The following is a 12,566-nucleotide window of genomic DNA, read 5'->3' on the forward strand; positions in this document are numbered from 1 at the left end:
TGCACACGCTCCTCCGTGTCCCTTTCCTGCAGCTGGCTGGAACAGAGACGGTGCCCAGCGCCACCATCACAGCTGCATAACAATGATGGCAACACTGTCACACCTGAATTCCCCCGGTGGCCACATGAAGGAGACCTGCCCACCAGTGTGTCAACCATCCATTACTGTTAACTCAGCAAGAAATAAATTTCTGTGACGTCTGATTCATTACATACTTTGGGGTTCATTTGTTACGCGGCTAGACCACGCTAACTAATACTCAGGTGCAAGAAAGGGTGGGGAAGGTGGGGGAAGTACTTAGCAATGACTAGTGAGTGCCGCTCACCTAAGACAGCCTCAGCCCCCAATCCTTTCTGACCGGGAGACTAGCAGCAGGGGAGCACAGCGCTTCCCAAGGCTGCAACATACCTGAGGGCAAATAAAGACCAAACCAGACTGTAATTCTGCAGCACACATTTTCCTAATAGGACATCTGTTGAATTCAGCCTAGTCACTCACTAAATGTGCTCAAACACACGCTAAGACGACCAGATTGATAAATGGAAACAGAAAACTCCCCGTTTTGGCATCATTCTCTCAGTGACAAGACGCCCTGTCAGTGTTGCTATGGACCAAGGGGTGCGTAGACAGCCTGCGGGTGCCAGCCCTTGGTAATGATGTGGCAACATTTAAGTATTTCTCTTTGCCCTTCCAAATTCTCAAAACCAATGAAACTTTGTAAAAGTAGTATTTATAAAATTCTATACAACCATTTTACACAACAATACATTTTAGGGAGAAGAGGGTGGTAGATTAATCAGATTACTCAGTAAAAAAAAAAAAAAAGGCCCTGGCCAGGTAGCTCAGTTGGTTACAGAGCCGTCCTGATACGCCAAGTTCGCAGGTTTGATCCCTGGTCAGGGTACATGCAAATAAATGGAACAACAAGTCAATGTTTCTCTCTCTCTCTCTCGCTCAAGCCAATTTTTTTTAAAACTTAAGTAAGCCCTGTCCAGTGTGGCTCAGTTTGTTGAGCACTGTCCAGAGCACCCAAAGGTGGCCAGTTTGATTCCCAGTCAGGGCACATGCCCGGGTTGCGGGCTCTATCCCCAGTAGGGTCCGTGCAGGGGGCAGCCGATCAATGTTTCTCTCTCACATCAACATTTCTCTCTCTCCCCCTCTCCCTTTCTCGTTCTCTAAAATCAATAAAAACTTATCTTTTTTTTAAAAAGTTGAGTAATTCAACTAAGTTGGAAATCACTGATCTTTATAGTTTTGTCCCGGAAGATCACAATGCTTACAGAAGAAGGAACAGAGCCATCTGAAAAATAAACCTTTACTTCAGGGGAAAACTTTGTTTAGTCATCAAAACAATATTATCTTTGTGGAATTTCAAAAATGGACAGTATATCACTTACTCTCTTGTCTGAAAGAACAAGTTTGGAAATTACTGTGGAAAGTTAATCTTTTGTGCTGTATTTCCACTCCGTGTAAAAGACGGACTCAAAGAGGCAGGCAGTGTCAGATGGAGAACCAGTGTTGGTTTTCCTGGAGACTGAACTCTCCCAGGTTGAGTCACATGTGCAAGGCCCTTGCATATCAGAGAAAAACACACCCTCCCAATCCTCCAGAGCCACATAAAATCACCACAGGGCCCTTTAAGGGATCTATACTACAGACCCTAACTGGTATAGATAAAAAACAAGTACTATGACCCTTTTGGGCGATAGAGATTGTGCCTAAAAAGAGGTCCAGATATATATGGTCTAACATATTGCAACTTACAAGCAAGCGATGAATATCTCCCTTCTCAGCTGATAGGATACTTCCTACCTCCTAAACAGGCCTCCCACAGCTTCCCAGTCCTACCTCCTCACAGGTCTAACCACCTCATACTGCAAACTGGGCAAATTTTGATAATTTAAGAAAGTTAGATCTCCAGTCTTTTTTTTTTATTATTATTAAAGTGTAGTTGGCATACAATATTATATTAGTTTCAGGTGTGCAACAGAGTGATTGGACATTTATATATCTTATGGCATGATCACCTTACTAAGTCTAGTAACCATCTGTCACTGTGCAAAGTTATCACACTATTACTACATTCCCTTCTACCTTTCTCATCTACACATCCCTCCCCACCCAATGGTTTGTTCCAATGAGTCTGTTTTTTTGTTTTGTTTTGCTTGTTCATTTGTTTGGATTTTTTTTAATTCCACATATAAGTGAAATCATGGGTGCTTGTCTCTGTCTGACTTATTTCACTTAGCATAATACCCTCTAGATCCACCCAAGTTGTTGCAAATTTCATTCTTTTTTATTGCTGAGTAATATTCCTGTGTATGTGTGTGTGTGTGTGTGTGTGTGTGTATACACAAAAAAATCTTCTTTATCCATTTATCTATCTATGAAGACCTAGGTTGCTTCCATATCTTGGCTATTATAAATAATGCTGCAACCTTTTCAAATAAGTGTTTTCATTTTCTTCTAATACATACTCATGAAAATGGACAATCAGAAGGAGAAATTAAGAAAACAATCCCATTTACAACTGCATCAAAAAAGAATGGAATACCTACGAATGGATTTAACCAAGGAAGTGGAAGATCTGTGCTCTGAAAACCACAGATATTAAAGAAAGAACCTGAAAAGGACACAAATAAGTGGACGGATATGCTGTGCTTATGGGTTGGGAGAATTAGTATTGTCAAAATGTTCGTATTACCCAAAGCAGTCTACAGCTTCCCTTCAATCCGTATCAAATACCAATGGCATTCTTCTCAGAACTAGAACAAATAATCCTAAAATGTATATGGAACCACAAAAGACCCCAAATAGCCAAAGTAATCTTGAAGAAGAAAAAAAAGTTAGAGGTATCACACTCCCTGATCTCAAGCTATAATACAAAGCTATAATCATCAAAACATGAGGTTCTGGCACTTACATCAATGTCTCTCTCTCTCTCTCTCTCTCTCCCTTCCTCTTTCTCTAAAATAAAAAATTTTTTTAAAAAAACAAAACATCCTCAGGTGAGGGTTAAAAACAATGGGCAAAGGACCTGAATAGACATTTCTCCAAAAGGGACATACCCGTGGCCAAAAGATGTTCAACATCACTAATCATCAGAGACGCAAGTCAAAGCCACAGTGAGGCATCATCTCACACCCGCAGAATAGCTAGTACCAGAAAGTCAACAAATGCTGGCGAGGATGTGGGGAAAAGGGAAGCCTTGTGCACTGTTAGTAGGGCTGCAAATTGGTGCAGGCAGGGTGGAAAACCGTACAGATTCCTCAAAAAGCTAAAAATAGAACTACCATACAGCTCAGCAAACCCACTTCTGAGTATTTCTCTGAAGAAAATGAAAATGCTGGCTTCCCGGTCTTAAATCACCCTCTGCAATGTTCCTACCCAAAACTGAACCAACAGAGCATTCACTATCTTTCCTTGGATAGCCCGGGAAAAATAAAAGGGGTTGTACCAACCGAGACCTAAGGCAGGCACTGAGGATCATTAGCTCAGCCAGGCAGCATTTGCTGAGCCACTGTCGTGTGTGAGGCTTCGTGCTAAGCACGGGCCAGGCGGGGGGTAAAGCAAACACCCTCCCTGTGCACACAGGGACACAGCGCAACCGAGGGGCAAGGACACTGAGAACTATTGGAATCTGAGGCACAGGCAAAGGGCTACAAATGGAGGAGAGGGGGAGCTTGCTACCAAGTAGGAAACAGCAGGAACTGCGGAGAAAGCGTTAAACTGACGGGCAGGATTTCGAAGGGCAGGGCAGAGCAGGGATACATTCCCAAGAGAGGGGACAATATGTGTAAAGGCCTGAAAGTCCTTGGCCTACTTGAGGAGATCACAGCAGCCAGCATGACTGAAATCTGACCCAGAGAGCAATAAATGAGTTTACCATGAGGCCCAAACGCTAACTCGGGCCCCAAAGCTAAATAAATGCCTTACCAAGGAGTTCAGACTTGGTAGCCTGGGTGGGGGGAGCGGGGTGACGTGACTCAATCCTGATCGCTTTAGATGCCTTTACTCAACGATGCCGGGAACCCAGGTGCTCCAAGACACAGCCACCATTGTTAAACAAATCCCCAGGCTTTCCAATAGCTGCGGTTCGATTACACAATGAGGGCAAGTCCTGCGGTGGGGAAGGGGACGGTGGGAAAGCTCGGTGACCTCTTGATGGTTGGGATGTTTTAATAAGGTGGCCATCGGGGAAGGCTTCCAATGGAAACGGCTGTTGCCGGCAGGGTGACTTGGGCGTGTGCTCCACGGGACTCAATCCCCACTGGAATTTAGGTGAATCCGCCTCCACACAGTCAGCACTAAGTGCTCCTCATCCCACCCAACGCTCCCCCCTTAACTCACTGAGCAGAGCTTCAACCCGATCCAGCCTCTTACTGGTCAAACACTCCACGTCTATGAAAAGTCTCTCTAAAAGGGATCCAGGCCCCGGCCAGTGTGGCTCATCTGGTTGAGGGTCGCCCCAGGCACCAAGAGGTCGCCGGTTCGATTCCCAGTCAGGACACATGCCCCGGTTGCAGGCTTGATCCCCAGTAGGGGGCATGCGGGAGGCAGTAGATCCATGTTTCCCTCTCATGGGTGTTTCTCTCTCTCTCTCCCCTTCTCCCTTCCTCTCTAAAAAAAAAAAAAAAACAATTAAAAAAACATATTTTAAAAAAAGGGTTCCAGGACACTAGGGATGCTAAAAAAACAAAACTTTTGTGTCTCAAAAGGTGTAGCAGAAAGATTTTGAGCACAGCCTGAACATGCCCAGAGAGTGGGGCTGCCTTACTGTCTAAGTACTGTAGTCTCAAAGGTCAAAGAGCTGGACAAGGGGTTAGGAGCTCTCCCTGTGCACACAGCACCACCCAACGGGACAGCCGGCTAGGCCCTATCCTGATGTTATCTGCCTTAACTGAAATTCCAGCCCATCACCCAACCAAATCCTGGGGGCCAGTTTTTTGGAACAAGTATATGGTACAAAATCCCAGGGAGCATGACAATGCGCTGGCTACAGAAACAGTTCATTACCTACAGCCCACATAAGCACAAGATTATCATTTTTTCAAGCCCACTGATGTGCAGCTGGGAGAAATGAGAATTTCCCAAGGCTATTAGATTGCAGCCTGAAACTAGCTGATTGTGTGTGTCCCTCTCAACATTATCATCCAGGCCAGGCCTCCAGGATGGCCACGAGGATCTTGGTCTAAGGAATCTCAACTCTGACATTTAACTTAATCCCCTTTGGATCCAACTCAAGAAAAACCTTAGAATAACTTCTGCTCAGAGTCTTTCAGGAGTAAGACACACCGTCAGGTGACCCGTGCACAGGCTCAGGACGCAAACCTGCAAAGGTACAATGCCAAGGACACTGCCTTTCAAGGCCATTTGCAACTTTATATAATCTTTCAAACTTTTTTCCTAATACTCATGCTTTCAGGTTTCAGCCCCCTGGGGATATAAAAGATCTTTAAAAAGATTGTCTTCTTCCTTATATTATTCTAATTAACTTTTTTTTTTTTCAGTTTGCAAAAGAAAAAAAAATAACAGAAAGGTCCTTTTCAGACCAGCTTTCTGAGTGTGAACTCTGGACCTATGCACTGGTCTCTCTGCAAGTGTAATGTGCTGAGATAGACTGTAGCTTCAGAGGAGGAAAAGGTAATCAAACTTCAACAAATCTTCTTTAAGACTTGTTATACAGCTCTGGCCAAGCAGCTCAGTTGGTTAGAGCATCGCCCCCATACGTCAAGGTTGTGGGTTCAATCCCCAGTCAGAGCACATACAAGAAGCAATTAATGAGTGTATAAATAAATGGGACAACCAATCGATGTTTCTCTCTCTCTCCCCCTTTCTCTCTCTCTAAAAATCAATAAAAACATATCCTCAGGTGAGGATTTAAAAAAAAAAAAAAAAAGACACAATTTGACCTTCTACTAAAGCACACTTACTATAAACTACTTACAAAAAAATAAGACGCTATGGGGGATAGGCCCTAAAAGTCAGTATGTGTTTTATATAAGAAGTCTTGAGTTCTATCACTCACCTTAAGCTTTATGATCAATAATAATTCTATACACTGTGTCCAAACTCTCCTCAGCTCTTTAGGAAGGTCTGACTTGACTGAATCTAGCTTCAGGGCCTCATCTGCTCCATGAACAAATGTTTTAGCACCCTCTACTGGCCACCGGTCGCATCTAGCCCGCTCCTACCTCCTCTCAAACATGCCTCAGCTGCCTTTCAAAGGTCAGATGGCACCGCAAGGCCACACCATCCCTCCTCCAAAGCCACCTGTGCAGCAGCTGAGCCGGGAGCCGGTGCCACAGAAGGGCGAATCCTGAGTGCTCTCCTGCCTGTTCACGAGTCCTGTCGTGGCCGCAGATTTCACAGCCGCCACCTGGGCCCCGGGCTGGCCTGCTCTCTGCGTTCACCTCCAGGCCTCGTTTCTACGCTCACAGGTTGTTCAGTGGGAAGAGCCCATACGGTCCCCCTGCCATCTGCTCATCCTGCCAGCTCCTGGAGGGACCAATCCACCTATCAGGTATCACCTGGACACCCAGAGGACAGAAAAAAGAGCTCAGGAAGCACATTTTTCCCCACATGCTCATAGATATGATCAACTTCCTGTCCTTGGGTTTATTATAGCCAGATTTTGGGGGGAGCAGGGACAGAAGAGAACTTCTCCTCTCCTGTGACCTCAGGAAAAAGCAACTTCTAATTTTCTACAGTCCCCTGGAGAAAGTGGGGCTCCTTTAGTAGAATCTAGCACAAGGAACCATGAACCCTGTAAGCTCTCATTATATGGCCCACCTTTTAGAAAGGAAAAAATTAGCATGGTATTTCTTACTCAATAATACATGGAAAGAACAGGGAGAGAGAAGAGGTAAGACTATATAAAAGATGGAGAGTTTCTTTACTCCCAAGTCTTGCTAGATCAAGCTAGTGTTTATTAAGTAGTAAGTGCCTGTTGGTTTGACATCAGTCACCTACTGAGGGAAAACTCTTCTGTAGAAGAGGGTGGAGTAAGGGACTGGAGAGTAATTCCTGACATCGGAAGAGCTCATAATTTGGTTGCAAAGACCAAATGTGTCAAAGGAAATAATTAGAAAGTGGCAAAGTGCCATGCCTTTTAGTAAAAATATATATACTGGACCTTCCATAAATACACACACACAAAGCTCCCCTCTCTCTCACGTGTGAAAAGATGGTCATCAAAACATTAGTAACAGTCATCTCTGGCGGACCTTCAGATCTGTACCTTTCTCTCCATGTTTTTCAGTACTATTGGAATTTCCTACAGTAAAAGGTAGCACCTGGCCCTGGCCAGGTGGCTCAGTTGGGTGGGGCATGGTCCCATACACCAAAAGGTTTCAGGTTCGAGTCCCGGTCAGGGCACATACCTAGGCTGTAGTTCAATTCCCCGTCCGGGAGGGGAAGGGAGGCAACCAATCCATGTATCTCTCTCACATCGATGTTTCTCCCTCTCTCTCTCCCCACCCCCCTTCTTCTCTCTCTAAAATCAGTAACATATCCTCGGTGAAAATAAAAAATAAAATTTTAAAAAACCCTGGCTGGTTGGCTCAGGTAGTTGGGTGTCGTCCCATGCACCTGGGGGTTGCTGGTTTGATTCCTGGTCAGGGCACATGTCTGGATTTCAGGCTCAGTCCCCAGTAGGAGGGATGCAGGAGGCAGCCAATCAATGTTTCTCTTTCTCTCCCCTTCTCCCTTCTTCTCTCTCTAAAATTCAATAAAAATGCATTTTTTTAAAAATACACAGAAAAAGGGCTGACGGCAAATAGTTCAATTTACTAATGACACACCTGGAATGAGGGCGGTGCTGATGAGAATGTCCACCTCCTTGCACTGCTGCGCGAACAGCTTCATCTCCGCCTCGATGAACTCCTTGGACATCTCCTTCGCATACCCGCCTTGGCCCTCGCCGGACTCCTTCAAGTCCACCTCCAAGGGCTCAGCACCGAGGGACTTAAACTGCTCCAGAGCTGCAGCTCTGCGATCATTGAGGGAAAGCAGCAGTTATTCTAGGCCCTTAACACACAATCAAGATCATTACCACAGACATTTTTAAAAAGAAAAACTGTGTATGTTCCAAAGTGGAGACTTTCTTTTGATGTCTCTGATTGGACTCTTACAACTTTTTCTAATGTTTTCATGATAAATTTTTTTTTTCTGGGGGGGGAAAAAAAAAGATAGGAAATCCCAACTTCTTAGTCAAATTACAAAAGGAATTTCACCATTGCCAACTCCAGTAACCCATTGTGTTTCTGTGGCTCCACTCTCCATGATGATGGGAGATCCCAGCTCCACGAAGATCTGACTTCATTCAAATCACTCAAGTGGTGTTTATCTGTAAATGCTCTGACTTATGGGGACTTTTCCCAAATAAATGACTTTTACTTAGACATATTTTATTGAAGTGATTTTTGCTGCTAGCCGTCCTTAAACTATGTTTGAAAAAAATCAATTTGTAAATGGTATAAATGGTAAATGTAATAAGTCAATACTTTCAAATTATGTAAAAATATATCCAGGTATGTTTTTTTAATACTGGCCAAGCATTGTGTACTAGTTGGAAAACCTGGGCCAGCAGAGGTCTCAGCTCTGACCAACACCCATCCTACGGTGACGTCCCTGGTTACAACAATTGCTCCAGCTACCTGTTAGCAATTCAAATTCCCAGGCCCCTTTCCAGACCCATTAAATTACCACCTCCAGCCCTGGCTGGGTAACTAAGTTGGTTAAAGCATCATCCCCATACGCCAAGGTTACGGGTTTGATCCCCAGTCAGGGCATATACAAGAATCAACCAATGATGCATAAATAAATGGAACAACAAATATATCTCCTCTCTCCCTTCCTCTCTCTCTCTCTCAAGTCAATAAATAAAAATGTTAAAAAGAAAAAAACCAACAGAGCGTGAGGTGTTAGTTTTCGATTCTCTTGTTTTGTTTTTTTAATTATTTCTGCTGTACTGAGTCTCGGTCCTTAAATTTTTGTCTACTAAGTAATCTGTTTTCACTTTGAGTTCACTTTGAAAAAGGAGAAATATTTAAAGAGCTTATAGCACCGTTTTCAATGTGCTCCTTAAATTTATAAACTCTTAGGAAAGCACAACATCCAGCTGAACCCGTGGTCTGACCTGACAGCATCGCCAGTAAAGCGCTCACCTCGTGTCAAACCCTCGGACGATCGCGCCCATGGACTTGGCTGCACCTGCAGAGGCCAGCCCAGCCACGCCGCCGCCAACTATCAGAATCTAGGACGGAAGGCAGAACAGGCGTGTTTTCAATGAAGTGCATTATCAACTCATGATGAACAATCACCCACCAATAACTACCAGTGCCTGGTACACAGTCAGCCCCCATAATAAACCAGGCAGTGCTGGTGGCGAGGGTAAGGCCTCACTCAATGTTCTGGGTGGACAGACAATTCTTTAACTGAAGGCCACTGCTTTTTATTTATTTTTCCCTTTTTATTGAATTTATTGAGGTGACACAGGTTAACATTATACAGGTTTCAGGAGCACAATTCCACACTACACTATCTGCACACTGCATGTGTGTTCACCACCATGTCAAGTCTCCTGCCATCACCATCGATTCCCCCCTTACACCTTCCTCCACCTCCCCCCAGGCCACTGTTTTTTAAAAGTTATCAAAGGAACACTGCTGGCAAAGGCCAACGACCTTCACTAAAAATAGCCTGACAATCAGCCTCCCGGTGTGGAAGGGGGTGTGGAAGGGGGTGGACGCTTCTTCCAGCCAGATGGGGGGTATGTGTGTTAAAGGTTACCGGCTCCTTCACCGCCAAAGCTCCTTCCGCTCACACCCCCAGAGCGGCTCCTAGCTAGCCCTCCCCTCTCCCATAATTTACTATGTTCATAAAATATCAAAGCAAGTTTCAAAGACGGGAACAACTGCGGCGAACCATCTACTCCAACCCCAACTTTGAGCCCCAGTGCCTCTGAAAGGAAAGCAGGTGATCAAGCCCCTAATTTTGAAGCCTTTTGAATGAACTGTACCTGAAATACAAAGCAATGTAATTCATCTCCCTAGCCAGGGGAGGGGCAGAGCCAAGGAAACCAAAGATTCCTCATCAACAAGAGTCTCCCCTGTCTTCTAAGAAACAAAATAAGACAATGTGGTCTGCAGTGTGGCCTGGGCCCGCGGAGAAAAGAATGATTATGCTTCCCAGTCAATGGAAGGCAACTCCTTGTTGCTATAAATAAATAAAAAGGAAAGAAAGAAGGAAGCCACCCACAGAAACAGTGAAGCGTATAAATTTCTACCCACCCATCATGCCCACACCTCCTTCCCCGCTCACACTGTGCTCCAGTGACCCCCGGGCAGTGTCTCAAAAGTCCTATGAATTGCTCTTAATGGTGATAGTTTGTTAGTATGTTTGTTTGGGGGGAGTCTACAGGAAAAAGGGGCAAAGAGGGACCAGAGAGAACAAACAGGCTCTGGCCTCCAAGCACCACCATCCCGCCCCACACACGCTGCTAAAACAATGAAATGGAATAAAATAAATAAAACTCACGGGACTAGGCCAAGTTATCCTCAATCAGAAATAACAAACGACCCCGCAACTTAAAAGAGGAAAGGGCACTAGAATGAAGCAGTGTAATCGTACAGAACGAATGTTCTCTCTCTCTCCACTTAAACACCTGCCATTCTCTCCCCAGGCCTGCTTTTAAAGCAATTAACTAGATTTCTCAAAGCTGCTACTGTCTTTTTTTCATTTTTCTAGGTGATTTATTTTGCGTGAGAACTCTGGGTTTATAATGACAAAGTACCTAAAAGCAGGAAGCACCAACTCAACCTGCACCCTCCAGGCAGGTGCACTCTGCAGGTAGATGGCAAGAGCTCAAGTCCTGTTTCCTACACCTTGCCCACGTGCTTCTATGACATTATGTCATTTAGGGTACGCGGGGTTGAGGGGTCTCACGTAATCCGCTCTTTCACCCGGCCATCCCCACCTCTCCTCTTCTCTCAGTAACCCAGATTAAAGAAACTGCACCCTCGCCCCTGCCAAACATCCTGATTACACCATCTCCCATTTCCTGTCCCCGTGACCCAAGATTCGACAAAAAATGAGGAAACCAAGACGATCGTTTCAATGAACTGAGATGTCACAATCATTGGGAAATCAAGAATTTGCTGAATGGTATCTTGAAGCTTTTGTTAAAAATAGTAACAGAACGAGTTGTCCAAAATCCCTTTGAGAATTCAAGTTAGTGAGTCAAAAACGGTGAAAGGACTAGGATGTCCAGAAACGTCCACATGCCTTCTCTCAGGCCATCTTCAGCAGCGGGGGCTCCGCCGCGGATCTGTACATGCCACAGGTCACCAGCGAGAAGGTAACATGCAACAGAAGGGCAAACAGCTGTCTTTCAAAACTACACATACCCTCGCCTTCAATTAATTCCTATTATGAGAAACATTCAAAGTTTTACCTACCTTAGCCGGAGGAACTTTTCCGGCAGCTGTGATCTGACCAGTAAAAAACCGTCCAAAATGATTTGCTGCTAGTACGACAGCCTTATAACTTAAAAAAAAGAAACAAATGCATGAATAATGCCACAAAATGAAAGATGTGAGGCTCATATATCATCATAAGTCACCAATTACACGTTAATCATCAATGATAGCTAACATTTTATATAGCGCCTACTCTGTGTCAAAAACAGCTCTCAGTGCTGCGTACATACCTATGCCCTTAACCTTCACAACAATCGTAAGGATGGGCACAATTATTATCTTCATTTTCCAGGCGAGGGGACTGAGACACAGAGGGGAAGAGACTCGCCCAAGGCGCCTCCGCTAGTAACGGCAGGGCCAGTCTAGCCCCGGCACCCTGCCTACGGGGGCAAATGCTAATCCACGACGCTCCGTCCTGCAGAAGGTGGGCTGTGATAGAAAGAGAAACGAGGGAAAGAGAAGAAAAGGCTTCCTCTGGGTGCCGGGACTACAGGTATTTCAGACTTTCTGTTTTACACTATTATTTATATAATGGGGACAACTTTTAAAATGAAAAATTAGATCAGTGATATGCTTGTACATAATGAAATTCCAATTCCAACCTCAGAACAACAACAAAAAACACTTCCCCTGACCTCTAATGGTTGAAAGCATGGGATTTGGAGACAGTGACCTCAGCTCGAGTCTAGTTTTACAGCTGACTAGCTCTGTGACCTTGGACAACTCTCTTTAATTCACTGACCTTGGTTTCCTCATGTATAAAGCGGGGACAAAAAAGCGCATCTCTTAGTTTTGTCGTGAGGACCAACTGAGATCATGTGGGCAAAGCACTTACCTACGGCCTGTCACAACAAGTACTTGCTCAATGCGAGTGTTTTAGCTAAAGAAACACTCTATGCAACAAAAACTAGTAAAAAGTACACCATCTTTTCTTTAATAGGATATTTTTAACACATTACACTAATTTCATTTTCATACCATTTTATACTGAAGAGGCCCTTCTGCGCATTCTCACAGGGTAGCACACGCTCTAGCATAAACTATAATGCAACTGTTTAATGCTAAGCTCCACCTGCCAGTTGACAG

The 12,566-nt window shown here is 44.6% G+C and overlaps 1 protein-coding gene across 1 annotated transcript in view; it reads right to left on the reverse strand.

Annotated features, from left to right (window-relative positions):
- NNT (nicotinamide nucleotide transhydrogenase) overlaps positions 1-12,566 on the reverse strand; it is a 75,024-nt gene that overhangs the window by 49,338 nt on the left and 13,120 nt on the right. The window contains exons 5-7 of the mRNA XM_016198673.2: positions 11,460-11,547; positions 9,168-9,256; positions 7,803-7,990 (exon numbers count right to left, since the gene is read on the reverse strand). Coding sequence (XP_016054159.1) covers positions 7,803-7,990; positions 9,168-9,256; positions 11,460-11,547 — 365 coding nt within the window. The remainder of the gene's footprint in view (positions 1-7,802; positions 7,991-9,167; positions 9,257-11,459; positions 11,548-12,566) is intronic.

Source organism: Miniopterus natalensis, chromosome 3, assembly GCF_054644295.1.
Source record: "Miniopterus natalensis isolate mMinNat1 chromosome 3, mMinNat1.hap1, whole genome shotgun sequence".
Taxonomy (NCBI): Eukaryota; Metazoa; Chordata; class Mammalia; order Chiroptera; family Miniopteridae; genus Miniopterus; species Miniopterus natalensis.